This window comes from Microcaecilia unicolor, chromosome 4, assembly GCF_901765095.1.
Source record: "Microcaecilia unicolor chromosome 4, aMicUni1.1, whole genome shotgun sequence".
Taxonomy (NCBI): domain Eukaryota; kingdom Metazoa; phylum Chordata; class Amphibia; order Gymnophiona; family Siphonopidae; genus Microcaecilia; species Microcaecilia unicolor.
The window spans coordinates 254,648,786-254,675,450 of record NC_044034.1 but is presented as its reverse complement, the minus strand read 5'-3'; the positions used below and the strand labels follow the sequence as shown (position 1 = coordinate 254,675,450).

Genomic DNA, 26,665 nt, shown 5'->3' with positions numbered 1-26,665 from the left:
CTGCATCATGGGTCAGTCAGAAGTAAAGCATTAGACATCAACCTGAAGAGCCCTTCTCAACAAAACAAAAAAAACAATAATGCATAAAGTAATGTGCAGAAGGAGCAACAGCTGCAGTGGCTGGGAGAGTCTTATGAATGAACAACTCCTGACAAGGACCCCTGTTTCACTGAGGCTGCATCGGGGAAGTTCTGCTCTAAACAGATAAAAAGAAAATAATAATTTAAAACAGTACCAAAAATATAACCTCAAAAACCTCCATGCTTATCAGCAGCAGCACTATCCTCCTGACTCTTCCAGCCACTGCAACTATTAAAGAACCCCTGCCACATTACTTTATGCATTCTTTTGTACTGCTGTTGCTGAGGTCTCTTCAGATTGACGGCTGATGCTTTACTTCTGACTGACCCTGATACAGGCAATAGCCAAAACACGAGCCATGCTGGGTTTTGAATAAAACATTGCTTCCTTTGACTTCTAAGTCCGCCTTTTTGTTCCATCTGTGACCCGATACACTTTCTGCCTAACGGTGCAAAGAACTTGCCTTGAATTTAGCCACCCATCTATTTATCCCAACTGACTCTGTAACACCTGTCTTATCCTCATCTATATATCTGCACTTGAACCCTCGGCTACATGGTAAGCTGTACTGTAGAAAAGCATTTGAACATTCTAACGTGTTTCATTAGAATTATGTTGACATTGTATTCTCTCTCTTATTTGAATTTCAAATTTGTATATTTTTGATACTGTTTCATGGTAGTCCTATTAGGTTTAAATTTGCTATTTTCAAGTTTACCTCATCTATTATATTTATGCTTATATTTGGTCATTTTGCTATTGTTATGCTGTTAACAAAACATTTTAAGTTAAACTGTACTTGCTGTACACCGCCTTGGGAGTGTCTCTTCAGAGACAGTTAATAAATCTCAATCAATAAATAAAACATGCCAAAAGCCACTCCTCCATTTCTTCCTGCCATGGCTGTTTTCGCCTTCATGTGCTACAAACTACATTTTTATTGACCATGACCTTATAAGTATTTTATAAACAAGGTTCCACATTCAGTGACCCTTTCATAAAATATTCAGTTGACCTCATTAGGAATTTCAGGCAAGGTTCTTTCATGGTTTAAAGAATTTCTGTCTAACAGACATTATTCTGTTAAAATGAAAGGCGAACTTTCGGCTCCTTGGGTGCCACTCTGTGGGATTCCACAGGTTTCCCCCATTGTCACCGATTTTGTTTAATGCCGAGATGATTAACATAGAACATGTTTTTTTTTCGCTTGGAGAATATTTTTCTTCGTATGTGGATGATATGTTGCTTCTTGTTCCAGTTGGTGATATCTGGTCCAACATATTCTCCAATGGTCCTTTTACTAAGCCACGGTAAAAAAAAAAAAAGTGGTCTGCAGTAGTGTGGCCATGGTTTTTGGCACGTGCTGGGCCATTTTTTCTTTTTTACCGCAGCTGGGAAAAAAAGTTTGTTTGTTTTTTTTAATGGGGCAGTAAATAGCCGTGCGCTAAATTTAAAAGTAGCATGCAGCTATTTACTGCCTGAGCCTTTACCGTCAGTCACTGGCCTAGCCGTTAGAGCTCATACGCTACAGCGTGGCCGGTAAATCAGCCACACTGCCAATTATCGACAGGAATGCCCCCCGTGGTAGAAAATAGAAAAATATTTTCTACCACAGGAAACAGCACATGCCAATTTCAAAATTACCGCTAGGTGGGCATGCTAACCGGGAAGCAGTGTGAATTTGGCACGCACTACATATGCGGTAGCCCCAACACCGTTTTGTAAAGGGTCCCCAAGTGACTAATTGTATTACCATGATTAAACATAGCTGTAGTCACGGTATTAATTTAAACACTGAAAAAACTGAGTTACTCTGGTTAGCCGCAAGGGGAGTTTTATTTCCAATTCCATTTCAGTATCTAATGATCTATCTCTCAAAGTTGATTTATCTTCTAAAATTCTTGGTGCTATTAGACTCCTCTTTTTCTTTGGACGTACAGGTAAATCATTTATCGCATGTCATACTTTTCAAGCTTCATCAGCTGTGTCATTTTGCCATTCTTGCACAAATGTGTAAAAGTCATTTAAACCACTGCAATGCTCTTTATTCATCTCTATGAAACTGTGTTTCAAATTACAACTATTACAAAACACAGCTGGTAAACGTATTTGAGTCTTAAAAAAACCTTAATAGTACAACTGCAGCACTTGTACCTTTACAATGGCTTCCAATTCATTTAGGGTTTTGTTTAAGTTGGATTGTTTAGTTTTTAAGATGCTTGATGGGTCATCTCCAGATTATAATCTTAATTTGGTTTCCTTTCCACTTTCTCTCGGAGTCTCTAGAGTTAGAGATCCTTTTCACCTGTTATTTTCCTCATCCTCATTGTGAAGCGTCTGTTTACGCTTTCCAAAAATACTAGGACTAGGGGGCATGCGATGAAGTTACAATGTAGTAAATTTAAAACAAATCAGAGAAAATTTTTCTTCACTCAACGTGTAATTAAACTCTGGAATTTGTTGCCAGAGAATGTGGTAAAAGCGAATAGCTTAGCGGAGTTTAAAAAAGGTTTGGACGGCCTCCTAAAGGAAAAGTCCATAGACCATTATTAAACAGACTTGGGGAAAATCCACTATTTCTGGGATAAGCAGTATAAAATGTTTTGTACTTTTTTGGGATCTTGCCAGGTATTTGTGACCTGGATTGGCCACTGTTGGAAACAGGATGCTGGGCTTGATGGATCTTTGTACTTATGTACTTTAAAGGCCCCTCATTTCTGGCTTTCATTTCCTATCAAACTCTGAAGTTCTTTCAGTTAATTTTTTGTTTTGTAAGAGTTTAAAGACCTTCTTGTTTAAACAATTTATGTAGTAATCTGTGTTCTTTTCTTCTGGTTTTAGTTTAGTTTTTGTTAACCGCTTTGAACTACAGATAAATGGGAATTGGCGGTATACAAGAAACACATCACGTCTCACTACACTTGAACGCTGCTTTTCCTAACTAGGCAACCAATACAAAATCAGGTTTAAATAAAGTGAACCAAACTCATCTTGCTGCACTGTGTCAGGGATAAGCACACAAACTGTAGTGCCAAGTGACAGACACTCTAAGGAGGATTAATATTCAAGTCTCTTGCTTGACTATGGGGCCCTTTTACTAAGGCGCACCAAAAAACGGCCTGCTCTGATGTAGGCGTGTGTATTGCCCGCAGGTCCATTTTTCAGCAAGCCTGCAAAAAAGGCATTTTTATTTTATGAAAATGGACGTGCGGCAAAATAAAAATCATTGCGTGTCCATTTTGGGCCCCAAGACCTTACCGCCACCCATTGACTAAGCAGTAAGATCTCACAAATTAACCAGGCGGTAATCGTCAACTTGCATACATGCCTTGCGTTTTGGACGCACGTCATAATTAGAATTACCACTCAGGGTACATGGTAGCCGGGTGGTAGTTCTAATTTGATGCGCTTAGTAAAAGGGCCCCTATATGAGCTGATGACAGTCAATACTACTTCTTGCTAGCCTATGCAAGTACAGGTGGGCCACTATGCATACAAGGCCCCTAAACTGCAGTATAGGATAAAGTGACCATGTTTACCTGTACACAATAGGACAGTGTTATAAACACACACAGAGATTGCCCACTTACCCATAGTTGGTCATCGTGGCCGGGAGGACTTTTTTTTATGAAAGCACCATAGTACGTGGCAATGTTTCTATGATGAGAATATTTCTTCAGCATGTTTATTTCCAGTTTAATTTCTTCTTCTTCATCCTTGGAAAGAAAAAACAAAGAACCCTCAAAATTCATGTAGCTCACAAAGCGCATAGCTGGACACAAATGGGGAAAGTGGCACTGCTGGAAGAACAGATTGTTCTTCTCCTATGACAAGGCAGAGCCTAGAGTAATCTATGCTTGAGGTTTCCTGAGCAGAACTTTCATACTACTGTATTCCCTGTTGACATAGGGCAAAGTGTTTCCTCCCACTTTTCTGCTCTAAATGCTGCATTTACACTAAATGTTAATCAGGCTCATATCAACAGTGGCTCCAGAGGCTGATCAGCACTGCAAAACCCTTATTAACTGAGATACGGAAACCAGAAGTGTGGCAGGATAGGATGCTGTTTCAAAAGAATTAAAGCTTTATTTCAGTGTAGTAATGGGGTACAGAAGGGGAAGAAGAGCTACGATTCTAAATGGAACATCCCAATAGTGCTTGATCTGACAGATTTAAATCAATTTTTTGGTACCAAGAGCTACAAGTTTAACCACAATTCCATACAACTGGGCTCACTGTAGATCAACGCATATATGTAAAGATTTAAATTGAAAAATTAAGAATTGTATGCTCAGTAATAGATTAAATTAGTCACTTTATTCCCAAACTCCTCTTACTATCTACATCAAATTTCCCTGGTATCCACTTTTCCTTATATCAAAGAATCAACACCTTAGTGTGCATCCCTAGTATTCCATTTCCCCACCACACACACACTGTACAATGAGCAGCTGCTTACCTCAGAAAATGTTACTTCATACAAGCAATACTCATTTCCTGCTCCTAAGCTGCTGGTCTAACCAGAAAGTATTCCCTGAAAAAGCCTGACAAACCATCCAGATTTACTTATGATGAATCAAAATTGTATTTCACATATGCTGCAGAAGCCAAATTGTAAAACATAAAAATACTCAAAAAAAGGGGGGGGGGGGGGGGAGAAGACTACCTCACCAGGGACAAGAATTGGAAACCCACAAAAAATAAATTCCTACAAACACAGCTCACAAGAAATCCTTTATGAATAAAGCCCAAGATATTTAGGAAAGGTTGCATTTTCCAAAGATATAAACTATCCAACAGAGATAAGAGATGCAATTCTATATTTTATGATGACCACTGCCACTTTAAACTATGACGATCACTCCAGCCACTCATTACACACACAGCATACATATACAAATATTTGAATATGTGTGAGGAAAGGATAAATGATTTTCTTCAGAAAGCAGTGCTCAAACAGTCCCACATTTGTACAAAGCTGTTTGGATAAATGCAGGTGCTAAAGATCTGCACACACTGTTACAAATACAACTGATAATATCTAAAGTCATTGAAGTACAACAATATGTAAAAAGGCTAATATTTCCTATTGCTTTTCCAAATATTACGCTAGATAATTTGACATGGCATGGCTTGGCCTGAAGGGAAATGTACACATACAGTGGGGGAAATAAGTATTTGATCCCTTGCTGATTTTGTAAGTTTGCCCACTGACAAAGACATGAGCAGCCCATAATTGAAGGGTAGGTTATTGGTAACAGTGAGAGATAGCACATCACAAATTAAATCCGGAAAATCACATTGTGGAAAGTATATGAATTTATTTGCATTCTGCAGAGGGAAATAAGTATTTAATCCCTCTGGCAAACAAGACCTAATACTTGGTGGCAAAACCCTTGTTGGCAAGCACAGCGGTCAGACGTCTTCTGTAGTTGATGATGAGGTTTGCACACATGTCAGGAGGAATTTTGGTCCACTCCTCTTTGCAGATCATCTCTAAATCATTAAGAGTTCTGGGCTGTCGCTTGGCAACTCGCAGCTTCAGCTCCCTCCATAAGTTTTCAATGGGATTAAGGTCTGGTGACTGGCTAGGCCACTCCATGACCCTAATGTGCTTCTTCCTGAGCCACTCCTTTGTTGCCTTGGCTGTATGTTTTGGGTCATTGTCGTGCTGGAAGACCCAGCCACGACCCATTTTTAAGGCCCTGGCGGAGGGAAGGAGGTTGTCACTCAGAATTGTACGGTACATGGCCCCATCCATTCTCCCATTGATGCGGTGAAGTAGTCCTGTGCCCTTAGCAGAGAAACACCCCCAAAACATAACATTTCCACCTCCATGCTTGACAGTGGGGACGGTGTTCTTTGGGTCATAGGCAGCATTTCTCTTCCTCCAAACACGGCGAGTTGAGTTCATGCCAAAGAGCTCAATTTTTGTCTCATCTGACCACAGCACCTTCTCCCAATCACTCTCGGCATCATCCAGGTGTTCACTGGCAAACTTCAGACGGGCCGTCACATGTGCCTTCCGGAGCAGGGGGACCTTGCGGGCACTGCAGGATTGCAATCCGTTATGTCGTAATGTGTTACCAATGGTTTTCGTGGTGACAGTGGTCCCAGCTGCCTTGAGATCATTGACAAGTTCCCCCCTTGTAGTTGTAGGCTGATTTCTAACCTTCCTCATGATCAAGGATACCCCACGAGGTGAGATTTTGCGTGGAGCCCCAGATCTTTGTCGATTGACAGTCATTTTGTACTTCTTCCATTTTCTTACTATGGCACCAACAGTTGTCTCCTTCTCGCCCAGCGTCTTACTGATGGTTTTGTAGCCCATTCCAGCTTTGTGCAGGTGTATGATCTTGTCCCTGACATCCTTAGACAGCTCCTTGCTCTTGGCCATTTTGTAGAGGTTAGAGTCTGACTGATTCACTGAGTCTGTGAACAGGTGTCTTTCATACAGGTGACCATTGCCGACAGCTGTCTGTCATGCAGGTAACGAGTTGATTTGGAGCATCTACCTGGTCTGTAGGGGCCAGATCTCTTACTGGTTGGTGGGGGATCAAATACTTATTTCCCTCTGCAGAATGCAAATAAATTCAAATACTTTCCACAATGTGATTTTCCGGATTTAATTTGTGATGTGCTATCTCTCACTGTTACCAATAACCTACCCTTCAATTATGGGCTGCTCATGTCTTTGTCAGTGGGCAAACTTACAAAATCAGCAAGGGATCAAATACTTATTTCCCCCACTGTATTTTTGTAGAGCCACCCAAATGCAGGTGGGATAGAAACGAGCAGTACCTCAACTTACCCCTTGCCATATAATGAATCATCTGAAACGTTCATAGACGTATGCACACAAAAAAAAAAACAACACTATAAAGAACAAAAAATATTCCCCAAAACTGTAAAACTTCTTGGAGGTCACCACTGTTTACAGACAAAAGTTCTACCTTGTACTTTTAAAAAATCATTTTCCCAATGTTCTATTGAGGTCTGACACCGATCTGTTCTTAAACATATTGACCTTGCAGTGTTTAGGAAAAGCTTACAATTTTCAAAGCAGAAATATCTTAAGAATTCAGTACAAATACATTTGTTTTCATGTCACACTCTAGCGTGTGCATTTTGTGTAGAATTTTTAGTTTGATTTTAATACTGTATATACCACTTAGCACCAGTTTATAATACTACCAGAAATAGGCCTACTAGTAGTAAATCTGATATTGTATGTGCTGACAATCATTTACAACATATTCAAGTGACTTCCTCTCTGATGCATAATTCATCTGGAAATGCTCAGTCTGGCCTGCAGTTGGATCTGTATAAGAGCATTAAGTGCCACGCTGACTCATGCCAATGGTCCATCAAACCCAGCATCCTGTCTCCAACAGTAGCTGATCCAGGTCACTTGGATATACATGGCACATTGGAACAGGGAAAGCACTTTTTGTTTTAACTTTACCAAAACTGGAGAAACTGCACTGAATTGCAGTTCAAAAAGAATATTCCCCTCTATTTTTCATTTAGTAGAAGCGTCGGCTTCAGACCCTCAGTGAGCTCGTCATAAAGTTTTTAGCTCACTGACTCGAACCGGCGGCTGTTATTTCTCATATACGGCCTACCTCGAGAATCCTCATTAGCCAACCGCTTCTACTTATCTAAATTATGACTTTTTTTCTTTTTTTCTTTTTCTTTTTTTAACAGTCACTTTATATTCAACTTAAAAGGTACACTTATCTTCTGCTGCTTTCCATATAGGACTTCCGGTACGCCCTACAGCGAGCTCCCGTTTCGCCACTAGCTTCTTAAGGAGCAGTACCGTTTCAAATCTAAAGATAAAGAAAACAGCTTATAGCTATTTAAGAGAGAATAGAGGGAATCATTTACCTTTAGCATGAACGACTTACTTACGAACTTCCTATACTTTCAGTCTTGCAGCGTCTTGTCATCCTAAAATGGCGGATGCTCTTTATTATGACGTCGACCATATCTGGCCAATTAGATTTTATTTTTTGTTTAAAGAGATAGACCCCCTTATCTTAGAAAAAGACTTTCCAGTCAATTCTGATATTAAGTCCTTTGGGGTCTAGAGTTTGCAGTTTATGTATCCATCTTTGTTCTTTACGGATCAATGTCTTGTTCCTATCCCCTCCTCGATGAGACAGAGGAACATACTCAATTGCAATGCATTTGAAATCTTCAAATTTATGCATTTTTTCTATACTATGCTTTACTAATGGTGCCTCCTTACGTGCCACTTTTAAGTTATGCTTGTGGTCTACTAGGCGCTGTTTCAGTTGTCGAGTAGTTTTACCTACATATAATTTCGGACAGGGGCATATCATAATGTAGACTACGTGTGTGGATTCACATGTAGTTTTATTTGTTAACTTGTATGTTTTATTGTCTATGGGATTTGTAAATTGGAGTGCAACTAGCATATTGGGACAGAAACTGCATTTCCACAATGAGAGTGTCCTATATTATCTACTGATGGTACCTCATGTCTTTGTAATAGTTCTCTCAGGTTCCTGTCCCGACTATATGCTATCCGTAGTCTATGATGCAAGAATACTGGGTGTGCTTGAATTAATCGCCAATGCCGTCTGATGATTTTTGTAGCCATCTGGGTACCTTGGGAATATCTCAGTATACAAGTATGTAGATCTATTTCCTTAGTGTCATCCGTTTGTGTCGGAATTAACAATTGGTCCCTGTGATTATTTTTTGCCCTGGTGTAAGCCCGCTCAAGTACATTTGTAGGATAACCACGATCTTCAAATTTTTTTACGACTTCTTTTGCTCTATGTTTGAATTCTTTTTTGTCACTACAGATTCTTTTGTATCTCAACAACTGAGAAAATGGAAGACTCTCTTTAGTATTCCTGGGGTGATTGCTAGAAAAATGCAACAAGGTGTTTCGATCAGTTGGTTTGACATAAACTGTAGTATGAAATTGATTTTGTTGTGGACTGGTTTTTACAACCGTTGGTACAGAACAGCAAGTCGTATTTACGAGACAGTACTCATTTTTTGAATATATTAAATTTGTTTAAAAACCAAACAGGGGGCCCCATATTAATGGTCACTATGGACATTACATCTCTATATACCTCTCTTCCCCAGATGGCTTGTTTAAATATAGCAGAACGACAGTTGAATAAAAGAACTCGTCCCCATCAGGTGCCCACTGAGTTCCTATTGAATTTGCTCAAAATAGCCTTGACAAAGAATTTTTTTCTATTTAAAGACCAAATTTTTCACCAAATAAAGGGAGTAGCGATGGGGGCTACATGTGCACCATCAATAGCCTGTCTATATATGTCAGAATTTGAAGAACAATGGATTTATGCAAATCAATGGAGTCAATGCATACTCAAATGGTATAGATATATAGATGACATTTTTTTGTTATGGCAAGGTGGAGAAAAAGACTTGTTAAACTTTTTTCAATGGTTAAATTTAAGGGATGTGAATATTAAATTCACCATACAATACTCTCTTGAACGTATAACGTTTTTAGATATACAAGTAACACAACAACAAAATCAATTTCATACTACAGTTTATGTCAAACCAACTGATCGAAACACCTTGTTGCATTTTTCTAGCAATCACCCCAGGAATACTAAAGAGAGTCTTCCATTTTCTCAGTTGTTGAGATACAAAAGAATCTGTAGTGACAAAAAAGAATTCAAACATAGAGCAAAAGAAGTCGTAAAAAAATTTGAAGATCGTGGTTATCCTACAAATGTACTTGAGCGGGCTTACACCAGGGCAAAAAATAATCACAGGGACCAATTGTTAATTCCGACACAAACGGATGACACTAAGGAAATAGATCTACATACTTGTATACTGAGATATTCTCAAGGTACCCAGATGGCTACAAAAATCATCAGACGGCATTGGCGATTAATTCAAGCACACCCAGTATTCTTGCATCATAGACTACGGATAGCATATAGTCGGGACAGGAACCTGAGAGAACTATTACAAAGACATGAGGTACCATCAGTAGATAATATAGGACACTCTCATTGTGGGAAATGCAGTTTCTGTCCCAATATGCTAGTTGCACTCCAATTTACAAATCCCATAGACAATAAAACATACAAGTTAACAAATAAAACTACATGTGAATCCACACACGTAGTCTACATTATGATATGCCCCTGTCCGAAATTATATGTAGGTAAAACTACTCGACAACTGAAACAGCGCCTAGTAGACCACAAGCATAACTTAAAAGTGGCACGTAAGGAGGCACCATTAGTAAAGCATAGTATAGAAAAAATGCATAAATTTGGAAGATTTCAAATGCATTGCAATTGAGTATGTTCCTCTGTCTCATCGAGGAGGGGATAGGAACAAGACATTGATCCGTAAAGAACAAAGATGGATACATAAACTGCAAACTCTAGACCCCAAAGGACTTAATATCAGAATTGACTGGAAAGTCTTTTTCTAAGATAAGGGGGTCTATCTCTTTAAACAAAAAATAAAATCTAATTGGCCAGATATGGTCGACGTCATAATAAAGAGCATCTGCCATTTTAGGATGACAAGACGCTGCAAGACTGAAAGTATAGGAAGTTCGTAAGTAAGTCGTTCATGCTAAAGGTAAATGATTCCCTCTATTCTCTCTTAAATAGCTATAAGCTGTTTTCTTTATCTTTAGATTTGAAACGGTACTGCTCCTTAAGAAGCTAGTGGCGAAACGGGAGCTCGCTGTAGGGCGTACCGGAAGTCCTATATGGAAAGCAGCAGAAGATAAGTGTACCTTTTAAGTTGAATATAAAGTGACACTGTTAAAAAAAGAAAAAGAAAAAAAGAAAAAAAAGTCATAATTTAGATAAGTAGAAGCGGTTGGCTAATGAGGATTCTCGAGGTAGGCCGTATATGAGAAATAACAGCCGCCGGTTCGAGTCAGTGAGCTAAAAACTTTATGACGAGCTCACTGAGGGTCTGAAGCCGACGCTTCTACTAAATGAAAAATAGAGGGGAATTTTCTTGCTGTGAATAGTAGGTTTGATAAAAGAAGATAAGCAAGTTCCATTACTTTGATTAAGTTCAAAAAGAATGCAATTCTGGGATTTCTGGCTACATGAACAAACTGTAGGCACTGTTTGGGTCCACTTGGCTCTGGGAAAGTACAGGGAGAGAAAAGAAAGGCAATGAAACAGAGCAAAACAGTAATCAATCCAAACTGTCAAAATTCATTAATAGGCATACATGGCACAGAAAAGGAACGAGGCAACTCGACATGGCCGTGTTTCGGCGAACATATGTCTGTCAGGACTTACGCAATTCTAGAAGGATAAATCATGGACAACCACTGCTAATGCATATACAGGAGCATCCAACTATTTAGAGCAGTGCTAGCATTAAAAATCGTGTTACTCAAGCCTTTGAACTTTAGTATTCCCATCAACAAGGTCAGTCGCTAGCAAAAGGCCTAAGACTACACTTTTGTTAAAATGTATTGGTTTACATCACTGCTAAAAAAAAAAAAAATCCTAATTTTTGAAATGCTAAGAGACTATGCTTCACCATTGTAATCAACAAGAATTCAGAAATCCATTAATGTACAGGCTGCATGATCATGTGGTCCACAATTTAAAAACCCCAGATGCCCCTCCCATAACAGATGTGAACCTCCATTTTGCACAGGAGACTAAACAAGGTACAAATTGGGACATTCAGGTCTGAATGCTCACAATTCCACCAGCATTTTATAAAGGGCTCTGCTAGCAGAGCCCTTTGTGAAACACATACTAGGATGCCAGCAAATACATCTTTATTTGCTGGCACCACAGCACAAGCATCAATTTCAAAAACCTACAAATGAAGAAAAAGAAAAAGCAGCATCACTGAGCAGCTTCCACATCTAAGTGCGAGAAACTATAAAGTCAATTTTAAAATGGCTGGCTCTGTGCTGGATGTCTAATAGAGTTGCACAGGGACAGAAATTTCACCCATCCCCGCCAGTCCCCAAAATTAATCTAACCCATACCCACCTGTACCTGCTGACATCCACTATGAAGAATCCTCAGTGTGTCATGATATGGAGATACGTATCTTGGTATGGGTTTGGCGGTATCCAGATTATTAATGAAACTGTTAATGCATCCAGGTACATTAGGGTTGTTCTTGAGCCAAAGTTTCTTCCATTGATTTGTGACCTTTTTCAGCAAAACACCAAATTTATTTTCCAACCTGCACATCAGAACATCAAATGATCTGCTGATAAAAAGATTCCACTCTTGCTCTGGACAAGAAATAACCCTGAACTCAATCTAATAGAGAATCTGGGTCAAGACTGAAGTGCTTGGTTGTGAGCAAGCATCTGAGCAACAAGCAAAGCCTTATCGAGGCAATTAACAGCTCCTGGTATCATAATATATCACCAGAAAATCTGAAAAAGCTTAGCAGAATCAATGCCCAGAAGATGTCAGGCTGATTGATTCAAAAAGATATCCAACTAGTTACTAACATTAACACCAGTTGTTCACTTCCAAAGTTGATCTCAAGGGCCAATTAATGTAATCGCCACCAAATATGAGAAAACTTTTCATCATGATTTTAATTAAAGTTATTCCATATTATAAATGCATATTCTAGTTGTGAAATTATTTTGTTTTTTTGGTAAAGTGCATTCAAAAAAAGTTACTTTTTTAAAAATTATCTGGTGTGGGGGATCATATGATGCAGTGAGTGACAGCTGGTGGATATAAGTCGGTCCTGCTCCAGTGTCCCAACCTCCATATCAACCATTAATCACACATATTTGGACTGATCTGCTGTTCCGTTTCTACTTTACTTGGTGGAAATTTATATAGAGAAATTTGTTTTGCGAGTTGGAGTGGAAATGTCCTCTAAACCGGCTCGTAAAGTGAGTGAGCTCACTAGGTTGCAGGAGGACAAGATGGCGGAGCCACCTCCGACAACAGTATATCAATTTACAGAGTCAGCACTGGTGAGTTGACAAAGGAGGTTTCAAAGGAACAACCTCGCACAGATCTTCAGTAGAGTGTCTCCACCTTGGAAGATCAGTCAAGATGCAGAAAAGCTACAGAATCTTGAAAATAAATCTTGCCATGAGAATCTACACATTATTGGCATCCCAGAGGCATTAGCAGAATCTTGAATTCTTCCAGCATTGGAAACCTGGCTGGCGACTACATTCCCGATGTGCGAGGGCCTGGGCCCCATGCAGTTGAAGCAGGTTCATCATTTGGGCCAGAAGGCATGAGAGATCTGCAGTCCAGAATGGTTATGGTGAAACATCATAATTATGTACATAAAACTGATTGCACCAATATAAAATGAGGTATGAGGACTTACAGTATAAGGGCCAGGCAGTGCGGCTCTTCCAGGATTATTTGTCAGCCCTTTCTGAACAAGGTAAGAAAAACCTGTGCATTATGTTCCTTTACCCGGCAGTCCTTAAAGTCCACCATGAGGGTGACAGCAGAAAGGGACTTTCTTAACACCTTGGTTCCAATGCCGGGTGACCCTATTTGATTTAGTGCAACCTTTGGTTGAGTGCTTTGAGCAATGCAGTCGCTGATTCTTATTTGCATTTATTGTAATGGGAATGGCTAGTCCTAGATTTTTGTGTGATGGGGGATTGGAGCCCTGTAATGCACCTTATACGTGTCCCTCTGTCTGCCTTGGTTTTTCCAGGTATGACATTTTCATGTTTGGGAGGTTAGATTTGTGGGGAAATGAGACACTACATTAGCATTAGATATACTTTATGCACTAAAAAGCATGAATTCCAGAAAGAAAGGCTCCTGAGAAGGAGATTCTGTTGCAAAGAGTGCAGATGTTGCTCCCCAACACAAACACCAGACCAAGGCCCCATGAAAGCGTTTTGCCCCAGCAGGGTAGAACAACCACAGGAATCCAACATGGCCTTCACTGAAGGAGGAGACGCGCTGAGGGGAAATCCAGAGGAGAGGGCGCCAAAGTTTCCACTGCAGGAGAATCCGAAGTGCCCAGTGAACCCAATGTTGCCTATACCGCCAGACATGCAGTACATGGTCCGGACACTGCTCTTGGCTCCCTACAGCAAGAGCAGCATTTTACCACCTCTGCCACTATGCACTCATAGGGGGTCAACAGAAAAATAAAATTTTAAGATGTACTCATCCAAATCAGCAATCTTACAGGCACACACAGTACACCAGACTGTCAGGGCAGTTGAATTTAGGCAGCCATATCAGTGCAAGGAACCCCTCTCAGCTAACAAGCCACAGCAGCAGGAATGAAGCAGCATGAGGGGTAGGGAGGGACCTAGCATTACTAGGTATAGCCCACAGTATACACCAAGATTAGTGGAGTCTGGGGGCATTAGGCTAAACTAGGAGGCCCAGAACAGGAGCACATAAGCAGAAGAGACCCGGAGCTTTAGCGAAACTGTCCACTGGCTGCTAGAGATAGAGGACAGAATACTGAACTCTGGATCTAGGAGGGTGAGCATCCTGGCCATTCGGTAATTCCCGCTATCTCCACCTGCTGGTAGATGGTCATAACCCACAAGTTTCTAGATTCATCTGCTGCAGATGCTAAGGAACTGCCAAATCTACGCATACACTCCAGGTGAAAAATGGACATTACTGGATATCCTATTTGAATATTGTATAAGTCATATTCCAAACAAGTATACATATAAGTGCTGCCAATTATGGTGTGAAACCCTGAAAGGTTAACTTTTAATTTCATAAGTTTAAAACACCGGGGGGGGGGGGGGGGGAGCATAATCATCCTTTCAATTACTTATTTCAAGCCCTAGCCAAAACAAGCACTTTGTAGGAAACAAACATGTTTTAGAAGAGGCATACAAGCTAATGGGGAACTATACATATATTCCCACTGACCTGGTTAGGCATTCTAGGCCATCAATATTAAAATCACTTAATACAAATGTATACAACCTACAAGTGTAGGTGTCACACAGGGCTTCTCAAATAACCTAAAGCTACTACTTTTGCAATACTTATTCTATGTAGCTCCTTCACTGCTATCTCCTAACAGACAGACAGCAGTGAACAGCACTATCTTCAGTGGGAGGACATGAAAATGTCCCCATCTGCAGGTGCCATATTTATTTACATGGATGACACTGTACATTAGATCTGTGTTTTGCTTTCATATGAAACCATTGTTACGTCTGAACCTTTCAGACATTCCACCATGCTTATGACATGATTAGCTTGACTGCATGAGTACTATATATTCTAAGGGTCCCAATCATCTGTGATTGCACAAAATTCTACTACCTTATTAGCAAAAGGAACATTTTATCCAGACAACTGGTCCTATGCAATAAGCTGCGAGTATACAGACACAACAACATAGACACCTCTCATCACCAAGTTGTTTATATTATTTATATAATAAACCACAGCAAGTGGTGAGAAAAAAAAAAAGTGTAAATTTATGGCACTTATGAACCACTTCTCTGCCTGAATTTAAGCCATCTGAAGCAATGTGCAAATACAGCTAAAATCAGCAACTATGGAATAAAGCAACTTCCCTTGCTTGAGCAGCAGGAGAAACCTTTTGTTTGACTCATCTGGTGCTGCTGACTGGAAGATTACTCTTTCAAAATCGAAGTACAGCTACTCACAGCTGCACCATTTTGCATATTTGAATCCTTAGAGTAGAGGTCTCAAATTCTTCCCAAATATAAGGTGAGGGAATGAAATGTGAATGGGAAAATTAGGTTCTTACCGTGATAATTTTCTTTCCTTTAGTCATAGCAGATGCAGCCATTACAGATGGGTTGTGTCCATCAACCAGCAGAGGGAGATAGAGAGCACACTTTTTTCAGTGCCTCATACCAGCTTGCTCCACTGCCTCTCTTCAGTATTTGAAGCTTCCAAAGCAGTATGGCAAACCGCAATGGGAATAACATAAGCTTTCCTCACAGCGAACGATGGCCCAACAACAAAGGGCATTAACTCAGAATGGATGGAATGAAACATCCTCCCGGAGGGCATAAACTCATCCTCCAAAACATGAAACTGGAGGGAATTAAGTCATCCTCCTTTAATTGAACAAGAATCCTGAAGACTGGTTTCTGACTTTCTCCCAAGGACGAAATCTCCAGGAAACACGAACAGAACCTGAAATAGATTTACAGCAGATAGCATCAGACAGGGAGGGATCATGGCTGCATCTGCTATGACTAAAGGAAAGAAAATTATCACGGTAAGAACCTAATTTTTCCTTCCTTGTCATCAAGCAGATGCAGCCATTACAGATGGGATGTATCAAAGCAATCCCTAGATAGGGTTGGAACAAGCCACACCACGCGCCAGCACTTCCAGCCTGTAATGTCGGGCAAGAGAGAGCTTAGAAGCCCATGTTGCTGCACTACAAATCTCTTGAAGAGAGAGTGCTCCAGTTTCAGCCCAAGAAGAGGAAATTCCTCTAGTGGAATGCGCCTTAAAAGCATCAGGCGGAGGCCGGCCGGCAAGCAAATAAGCTGAAAAGATAGATTCTTTAAGCCAGCGGGCAATAGTGGCTTTAGACACTGGAGACCCTCTGCGAGGACCTGAGAGCAAAACAAACAGATGATCAGAGGTCCTGAAAGAGTTAGCAACTCGCAGATACTGCAGCAGAGTCCTCCGCACGTCCAACAGGTGCAACTGCCCAAAAGATTCTGGAAACTCCTCCTCGACAAAGGAGGGCAAGAAAATAGGTTGGTTTAGGTGAAACGCTGAAACCACCTTAGGCAAGAAGGAAGGCACGGTCCAAACCATGACCCCGGACTCTGAAAACTGCAGAAAAGGGTCTCTACAGGACAGCGCCTGGAGCTCTGACACCCGTCTCGCCGAAGTAATGGTCACTAACAAGACAGCCTTCAGTGTCAAATCTCTCTCTGAAGCACGCCGAAGTGGTTCAAAGGGAGCACCCTGAAGGGCCTTCAGCACTAGCCCCAGGTTCCAAGCTGGACAAGGTGCACGCACGGGAGGACGGAGCCGAAGCACCCCTCTAAGAAACCGTGCCATATCCGGATGAGCAGCTAAAGACACGCCTTCAACCTTGCCACGCAGGGAGGCCAATGATGCCACTTGCACCCGCAGGGAATTATAGGCCAAGCCTTTTTGTACACCATCCTGCAAAAAGTCCAGAATCGGCGAGACAGGAGCCCGCAGGGGTGTGATCTCTCTGGAAGCACACCAGACTTCAAACTGGCACCAAATCCTGGCATAAGCCACGGAAGTGGAACGCTTGCGGGCTTGCAGGAGAGAGTGGTAATTACTTTATTGGAATAGCCTTTGTCTCTCAATTGCGCCCTCTCAATCGCCAGGCCATAAGACCAAATTGGCCAGCGTCCTCCATGGTCACCGGACCCTGTGACAACAGGTTGGGAACCAGAGGTAACTGAAGGGGATCCTCTACGAGAATCTGTCGGAGGTCCGCATACCAAGGCCTCCTGGGCCAATCCGGGGCGACGAGAACCACTTCTCCTGGATGCAGCCGAATCCGCAGGAGCACTCGCCCTATCAAGGGCCACGGAGGGAACACATACAGTAGGCCCGGAGGCCAGGGTTGTGCCAAGGCATCCAACCCCGCCGAGCGAGGATCTCTCCGTCTGCTGAAGAAGCACGGGACTTTGGCATTGGTGCTTGTCGCCATTAGATCCATCACAGGCTTGCCCCACTTGGCACATATCTGCAGGAATACTTCGTCTGCAAGTTCCCACTCCGCTGGATTGATCTGATGCCTGCTTAGATAATCGGCTTGCACGTTGCTCTGACTTGCAATGTGAGCTGCCGACAGAAACTGTAGATGCAGCTCGGCCCAGTGGCAAATTTGTTCGGCCTGCGCGGCTAGAGCTCTGCACTGAGTGCCGCCTTGTCGATTTATGTAGGCCACTGCTGTCGTGTTGTCCGACATCACTCTGACAGCCAATCCTTCCAGGGTCACTTGAAAGGCCAGAAGCGCCTGAAACACCGCTTTCAACTCTAGGCGGTTGATGGACCACTCCGACTCCTCGGGTGTCCATAGACCCTGGGCATGCTTCCCCTTGCAATGTGCACCCCAGCCTTTCAGGCTGGCATCTGTCACCACTAGGCACCAATCGGGGAGTGCCAGCGGCATGCCTCGCCGCAGCATGCTGTCTGAGAGCCACCACTCCATGCTGAGTCAGGCCGCAGGGAGCCAAGAGAGTCTGCATTGATAATCCTGAGATACTGGAGACCATCTTTGGAGTAGAGCATACTGTAGAGGTCTCAGGTGCGCTCTCGCCCAGGGCACCAGTTCCATGGTGGCAGTCATCGATCCAAGCAGCTGGACAATGTCTGAAGCTTGCACCGCCTTTGCTTGGGTAGGTACACATACCCCGAGGCTGTGTCGAACCTGGTCCCCAAATATTCTAGAGACTGCGAGGGGGTCAGGTGACTTTTGGCCAAATTGACGACCCAGCCCAGAGATTGAAGTACTGAGACCACTCTGGCTGTGACATGCTGACTCTCTGCAGCAGAGTTTGCTCGAATGAGCCAATCGTCCAGGTACGGGTGAACTCGAATACCCTCTCGCCTTAGAAAGGCAGCTACTACCACCATAACCTTCGAAAAGGTGCGGGGAGCTGTGGCGAGGCCAAAAGGCAAGGCCCGGTACTGGAAATGCTTTCCCATTACCGCAAACCTCAGAAACGTTTGGTGCGGGGGCCAAATTGGAATGTGCAAGTAAAGCTTCTTTCAGGTCCAGAGACGTGAGAAACTCTCCTGGCTGTACCGCCTCAATGACGGAGCACAGGGTTTCCATGTGAAAATGCCGCACTCTCAGGGACTTGTTTAATTTTTAAGTCCAGAATAGGGCGAAGAGACCCTCCTTTTCACGGCACCACAAAGTAGATGGAGTAGCTGCCGCAGCCATGTTCGGCGGGAGGTACCGGGGACACGGCCCCTATCTGAATCAGACCTTGCAAGGTCTCCTCTACCGCAGCCCGTTTGGCGGCAGAACCGCATCGGGACTCCACAAACACGTCTCTTACAGGAGCGTGGAATTCTATTCTGTAACCGTCTCTGATCAGGTCCAACACCCACTGATCTGAGGAAATGTTGGCCCATTCCTCGGCAAAGAGGGAAAGACGTCCTCCGATGACAGGACTCGAGGAGAGGGCCGGCGCACCTTCATTGAGAGGGTCGCCCCTGAACTCCAGGCCTTGAGCCAGCAGCTGCGGAACATTTGTCCGAGCGAAAGGAGTTCCTCTGCTGAAAACGGGCACGAGAAGTGAACCCAGCAGAACGCCCCGGGCGGTACCTTCGAGCTTCACGGAAGCGAGGTCTGTAAGAGGAGTGGACCGTCGCACCCTTAGAGGAAGGCAGAGGCCTATCTTTGGGCAAGCACTGGGGTTTAGCCTCACCCAGGCCTTTCACAATTTTCTCCAACTCCTCACCAAACAGGAGAAAGCCTTGAAAGGGCAACTTCACCAATCTTTGCTTAGAGGCCATGTCCGCCGCCCAATGCCGTAGCCAAAGAAGACGGCGAGCCGCCACTGCTACTGCCATGTGTTTAGCCGAAGCTCTGACAATATCATAAAGGGCATCAGCAAGAAAGGACAAGGCCGACTCCATCCGCGGAGCCACATCTGAAAAGGGCTCCGCTCCATCACCGGGCTGTTCCACTGCCTGTTGCAACCAAGCCAAGCAGGCTCTAGCAGCATAACAACTGCATGCAGACGCCCGAATAGTGAGACCTGCAAGTTCAAATGACCATTTAAGTGCTGATTCCAGTCTACGGTCTTGAATATCCTTCAGGGCAACACCTCCTTCAACAGGGAGGGTAGTTCTCTTTGTCACAGCTGTGACTAGGGCATCCACTTTAGGCATAGCAAAGCGAGCCATATGCTCCTCACTCAGAGGGTATAATTGCCCCATAGCCCCATAGCCCATTGAGCCGAAATAAGCTCTTGGATGGAGTCATGCAAAGGAAAGGCTCGAGCAGACTTTTTGGTACTAGCCATCCTAGGATTCACAGAGGAGGCTGAGCCACTGTCAGGGTCCTCAATAGAGAGAGCCTGCAGGGTATCAGAAATAAGCGCTGGCAGCTCTTCACGGTGGAAAATCCTCACCGAGGAGGGATCGTCTAGAACCTGAGTCACTTCTGCACCAGACTCTGGCTCCTCAGACCATGAAGGCCTGCCAGAGTCCTCCGAATCCTCACAGCCCGACCACGGGGGGGGAAAATGGAAGTGCAGCACTCTCTGAAGGGGAATGAGCCCTTCTGCGCTTCATATTCCACCAGTTATCAGGGAATAACGCCTCAGAGGGCATACCCAGGCTAGAATCCACCGGGGGGGGGCATTAGAAGAGGCCCCTGCAGGGCTTTGTGGGTGAGCTCTTTTAAGCATGTATGCTTTATGCATTAATAAGACAAAATCAGGGGAGAAAAACTCACCCTGGGCACCCGGATCTCTGCCGAGGCTAGTAGCTCTCATATCAGCCTCACTCCGAGGCCTCCCCCCGGGCTCAGGACTCTCCGTCTCAGTGGAGGTCGCGCCATGTGGTAAATTCAAAATGGCGTCCGCTGCCAGCTCAGAGCGCGAAGAATCGTCGCTCACCATGCTCGGGCCGGCTCTAACGTCTGTACAGCACAATTTACAGAGCCCCGCTGCTGATCTGCACTTGCCACACTTGGAACAGCGCTTTACATTCTCTGCAGCCATCGCCGAAAACTGCGGTAAAATTCAAAATGGCGGTTCACGCCAAAATCGCAGGCCCACCCCGGAGGAGTCAGAAAACACTCTTACCTCACTGGACCGAGTATCACAGCTCCGGTCCCACAGAAAAAGGCAAGGAAAAACCTCTGTTCCTTTTTTTTTTTTTTAAATGCTGTGAAGAAAGCAGAGGTAAATAGAACTCCGGAGGCTCAGGTGAGTGGGAAAGGCAGGGAAAGGGCGAACCTATGTGCCTGCATCCACTGTTGGTGGGGAAGGACAGGGAAAGCTAAGCAATGTGTCCACATCCACGGAGGTGTGGGTAAGGCAGGGAAAGGGCGAACCTATGTGCCTTTAAAGTGAAGCTGCTATAGCCTCCAACACCCCGGCTAACAACTGGCAAGCCAGGAGCCACCTCCAGGCATATTTTTGATGGAGCTCGAAGATGCTACAACCACTCTGCTAGGGAAGATAGAGATTACTGAAGGAGAGGCAGTGGAGCAAGCTGGTATGAGGCACTGAAAAAAGTGTGCTCTCTATCTCCCTCTGCTGGTTGATGGACACAACCCATCTGTAATGGCTGCATCTGCTTGATGACAAGGAATTGGGAGATGACACGGTTAGGGGAGATGCTGGTTGTGTATTAACGCACTGCTACAAGCCACTGACAGAAAGGGTCATCTTTCTTATCCCTGCAACATGGAATGGACAATGGTCTTAGTAAACTGGAACCTAAAGGAGCTGTGGTAGACTTTGGAGTCAATTTCTTTCCCCTTCCCCGCCCTGGTCTTCAAACACTGGTGGAAACAGGAGGAGAGGGGGAGCCTCATCTACTGGCTCCTAAATTTTTCGGTTGGCTCAAATTCAAAAAGGAAATTTGTTGTGGCTTGCAATAATGGATATATACGCCCTCTGCCTCCACTGTAGTCTCTCTTGCATATTTGTTAGAGGTATCCTGAAAAAAGTGATTAGTTTACTGCCATGGAGGATTGGAGTTTTAAGCCCTTACCATAGACCAGGGGTACGCAACTCCGGTCCTCGAGAGCTGCAGGCAGGTCAGGTTTTCAGGATATCCACAATGAATATGCAGGAGATAGATGTGCAAGCACTGCCTCCATGATATGCAAATCTATCTCCTGCATATTCATTGTGGATATCCTGAAAACCTGACCTGCCCGCGGCTCTCGAGGACCGGAGTTGCCTACCCCTGCGCTAGACCAATCCAGGTACACTGTTCCTTCTAATCTAGCAATGAAGTACATACAACAAATAAACTATGTTTGTGTACTTGTGGGGGGCACTACATGCAAAATCTACCTCATGCATATTTATTGCAAACATTCATAAAACCAAATCAGCTAGAGGGTACTTCAGCATCAGGTGGAGAAATATGGATCAAGACTAAGCACCTTACTGCAGTTCTCTGAATATGGGGGAAAATGCAACCTTTTCCCTCTACAGTATGACTTATGAAAATGTTAAGCATATTGGACTATTCCCTAATTTTCCAATAACCTTGGTTGTCCATCACTCAGACTGGATAGGACACGTGCTCTTTATCTATTTTACCACCTTAGAACTCACCACTAGATACAATACAAACAAACCCATAAGCATAAACACCCCAGATTACACGCTTCCCATCTCAGACAACCTGAAAATTCTCGGCGTCACAATTGACCATAACCTCACTCTAGAAAACCAAGCAAAATCTGCAACAAAGAAAATGTTCCAGTCGATGTGGAAACTCAAATGTGTGAAACCATTCTTCCCGAGGGATACATTTCACAATCTAATACAATCAATGGTTTTTAGCCATGTAGACTACTGCAACGGAATCTATGTGAGATGTAAAGAACAAATCAAAGAAATTTCAGACCGCTCAAAACACGGCAGCCAGGCTCATAGTTGGAAAAACGCGATTCAAAAGCGCCAAACCACTCCGAGAAAAATTGCACTGGCTCCCAATCAATGAACGTATTGCTTTCAAAATCTGCACCCTGGTTCATAAAATCATCTACGGCGAAGCCCCGGGATACATGACAGACCTCATAGACCTACCAACCAGAAACCCAACAAGATCAGCACGTACATACCTAAATCTCCACTACCCAAACTGCAAAGGACTCAAATACAAATCAACTTATGCATCCAGCTTTTCCTACATAAGCATACAACTATAGAACGCATTACCAAAAGCCGTGAAAACAACTTGTGACCACCTAAACTTCCGGAAATCACTAAAAACGAACCTGTTCAAAAAGGCATACCCTACCGACCCAACCTAAATGCCTGAACCCTGCAACACAATCAAATGCATGAACCCTGCAACACAATCGAATGCCTGAACCCTGCAACACAATTGAAACCAAAGAGCATAATGGACTCAACACAACTCTTCCTCTCTACGATTCCCTACTGTGTCTGTTACACATGAACCTTATTCTACCACTACATCACTTTGTAATTGTTCATACCGGAACTGGCGATCACCATTACAGTACTATGTAAGCAACATTGAGCCTGTAAATAGTTGGGAAAATGTGGGATACAAATGTAACAAATTCACAGACTTACTGAAATCCAAACATACCCAGTGCTCATACTTGATCACATTTCTTTAACAATGGCCCTCCTAACACAACTATGCTGTCTTGACATCTTCAGTAAAAATTAAGCTTAAATTCAAAATGTAATATCCCTACAATCTTCATTAATTGTTAACTGCTTTTTGCCTATTATAGATTTTGGACCCTGTTTACTAAGCCGCGCTGTAGGCGTGCTAACGGTTTTAGCGTGTGCTAACACTAGACACCCCCCATAGGAATATATGGGTGTTACTAGCATTAGCTTGCGCTAAAAACACTAGCGCACCTTAGTAAACAAGGCCCTTTGTCCCTTTTACACTATGTTTTTGTTTTCTTTACGCTCTCCCTTCTTCCATACTGGCAATCTTCCTCCTACTCTCCATGCTGCCTCTCATCAATCTCATCTCATCTATTCTTGTCATCCTCTCTACTCATACTCTTCTACCTCCCCTACAGTGGACCTCTACACTTTCAATAATTTGAGCCTTCACTTTTATTTTTCATCCCAAATCCAAAAATACAAACATAATAAAAAATCTAAAGCATCTTGTCACATTAATAATTCAACTGAAACAGCAGCTATGGACTGTCCCCGGATACCCAGTAGCCCCCTCTTCAAAAATACATGATTTTGCTCAAGAACTATGATATGTTATGTAAACAACTGCAAGAGAGGCAAGAGATACGACACACCATAGTATATTGCTGTTCTGCTGTTGCCAACAGCACTATTTCAATTTGTTTATTTTATTTATTTAAAAGTGATTTGATAGACTGCCAAAATAATAGCCAGGATAAAAATATGACAGACCACAATGGGAGGGGGGAGGGGAAGTGGATAATGCATTAGACAACATAAAAATTCCTGTATACAGTGAGCTAGGCAGAAAAGGCTAAGAGAGTCTTCATAGTAAAGCAAATGCACCTATTTGCTCTACTGCATTGTCCAAATGTATGCACCACAAACACACAATTTCTTCTAAGCAGCGAGTGTGTGGTTTCAACTTTTTTTTTTTTTTTGGTGCAGTCAGCACATAGTCCCCCAGAGATGCTGGAATTTATCCATACATATGCCGATAGTCAGAATTTAAAACGTTACAGTTTTTGCACAAAGGCCAGAGTTCCCAGCCACAAAGGAAAGACAGCTTCAACTCTTTGGACAACAGGACTTTTTGACTAGTCTGTAGACCTACCACCTCTGATTCAGATACTTGCTAGATTTAGTCACCACAGACCGTTCCTTATCCTGTTAGTCAAACCAGGAAGTCAACACGCCATTAAATGTATGTGGTGGGTGTAGAGTGTTGCTCATCTCTCTTTGAGAAACATTAAATTGATTCACCATCTAATAACTGTCCATGTTTTGTGTTCTACACTCTACAGGGCATGCAATGGATCTAATTTTAAGCAAAACAAAGATACACATATATGAGATATGAGCTAAATATATCTTGAGTTAATGAAGTGCATATGAAATATAATAATCATAAACAACGTAAAACCTTAATTGCTCCTTCAAGTTTTTGCTCAATTTGATTTAGACACTTCCTCAGTTTTCCACTGATTCCCATGAAACAAGGAAGTGAGGCAGAGATAGCTAACAGACAAATCTGTAATGTGTTTTGCGGCCAGCAGAAATGGAAAAAATTATTTCAAAGAATGATTATGGCACAGCTGGAAATGAAAAATTCTCTCCATTTTAAGTGTTTCACAAAGACAGTTCGGTCAGTGCAAATTCTAACACAGTGAATTAAAACCACCAACACCATACAGTTTCACAAATGCAATCTGTCACTAACCAAAAGCTGTTTGTGCCCTAGTAGTCCACTGCTCACTAACATGGCAGCTGTGCCTTGCCTAGCCCAGTAAAGAGAATTAATAAATAATGCACTCAAAGCAGAGTTTAACAATGGCAGCCACCTAACCAAAAAAAAAAAACAAAGAAACCCACACAATCTGAAGTTTTCATGTGATTCAGGCTCCAGTTCATCAAGACTGAACATTCTTCAAACACTCTTCAAGCAATAACCAGTACAGGACGTCATCTGGAAGATCTGTGCTGTCACACTGATGGGCATTTTGTTGTTACAGACAGATTATCTTTATTAGCATTCAAAGTCAAATACATAAAAAGATTTCAAGACAAAATAGGTGGAATGCAAAGCAAAGTAAGGTGTCAGCAGGATGTCATTTTAGCTGTGGCAGGTAGCAAACTAAAGCCCTAATTTACTAATCCTCAGTAAAAATAGTGCCTTATTTTACAGTGGGATTCATTAACACAGTGGTTCTCAACCCAGTCCTCGAGGCACACCTAATCAAGTCAGTTTTTCAGAATATCCAAAATGAATATGCAAGAATGAGATTTACATGCACCACCTCTTGTGTATGCAAATCTCTCTCATGCATATTCCTTGTGGGTGTCCTGAAAATCCAACTTACTGGGTGTGCCCCAAGGACTAGTTTGCAATCCATCGCACTAACATGTGGTCTCAGGTTAAAGCATCCCATGGTGTATTTGTCCGCATAGCTGATCATCCGCTATTTTTAGTTGTTTCTGCATTGTTGCAGCCATATGTTCCCAGCCAAACACAAAAATAGCTGGCCTCAGATCAGGCCTAGTCATAACATACTCCTCCCCCCCCCCCTTTTCCAATAACTCCCATCCCTCAATCCTATCCAGCAACCCAATCCACTTTCCAATATGAACATCCCAATTGGTTCCCCACACCCTCCCCATCTCTTCCAGAGATCTCTCTAATAGGTAATGGGAGCTGGAAAAAAAATCCTCTTGCACTGACTGCTCCTGGAGTCAAAATGGTGACCTCAGATTCTCTAGTGGTAGTCTTGCAGTTCTACCACCAGGAGCATGCTCCTTTATATGGCCGCCTGACCCCCAGTGATAGAAACCCTAGCAGTAAGCTCAAGGTACTGAGACTGTCATTTAGTCAAGAATTACCTCAACGTATCAAGCTGAGGAACTCAATATCTGATCCAGATTATCAATTTCCGCTTTGATTTTTGAGGAGTGCCTTAGCCAGGTGGTTGTCTATTGAAGCTCTACTAACACTGGAGTTTTTATGAAGGCTGTAAGATTGATTTTGTGAAATTTATGACAAATACTAGTGACTGAAGCAAATTAATAGCTGTCGGAGCAATCTAACTCCAAACAGAGAAATTAGGTCTTACCTGCTAATATTCTTTCTTTGAGGCCCCAATGCTCAAAAGTTGCACTTAAATACTGAGTGTGTCTATATCCACAGTTGAAATCACTGATTTTGAAACAGCAATCAATACTCAAAGAAAATTGCATGTA

The 26,665-nt window shown here is 42.8% G+C and overlaps 1 protein-coding gene across 6 annotated transcripts in view; it reads right to left on the bottom strand.

Annotated features, from left to right (window-relative positions):
* The window catches only part of MAP4K4 (mitogen-activated protein kinase kinase kinase kinase 4), a 400,740-nt gene that overhangs the window by 200,750 nt on the left and 173,325 nt on the right, over window positions 1–26,665 (bottom strand). For all 6 annotated transcript variants that reach the window (XM_030201435.1, XM_030201438.1, XM_030201437.1 and 3 more), the window contains exon 4: window positions 3,672–3,797. In XM_030201435.1, the coding sequence (XP_030057295.1) occupies window positions 3,672–3,797 (126 nt within the window). The remainder of the gene's footprint in view (window positions 1–3,671; window positions 3,798–26,665) is intronic.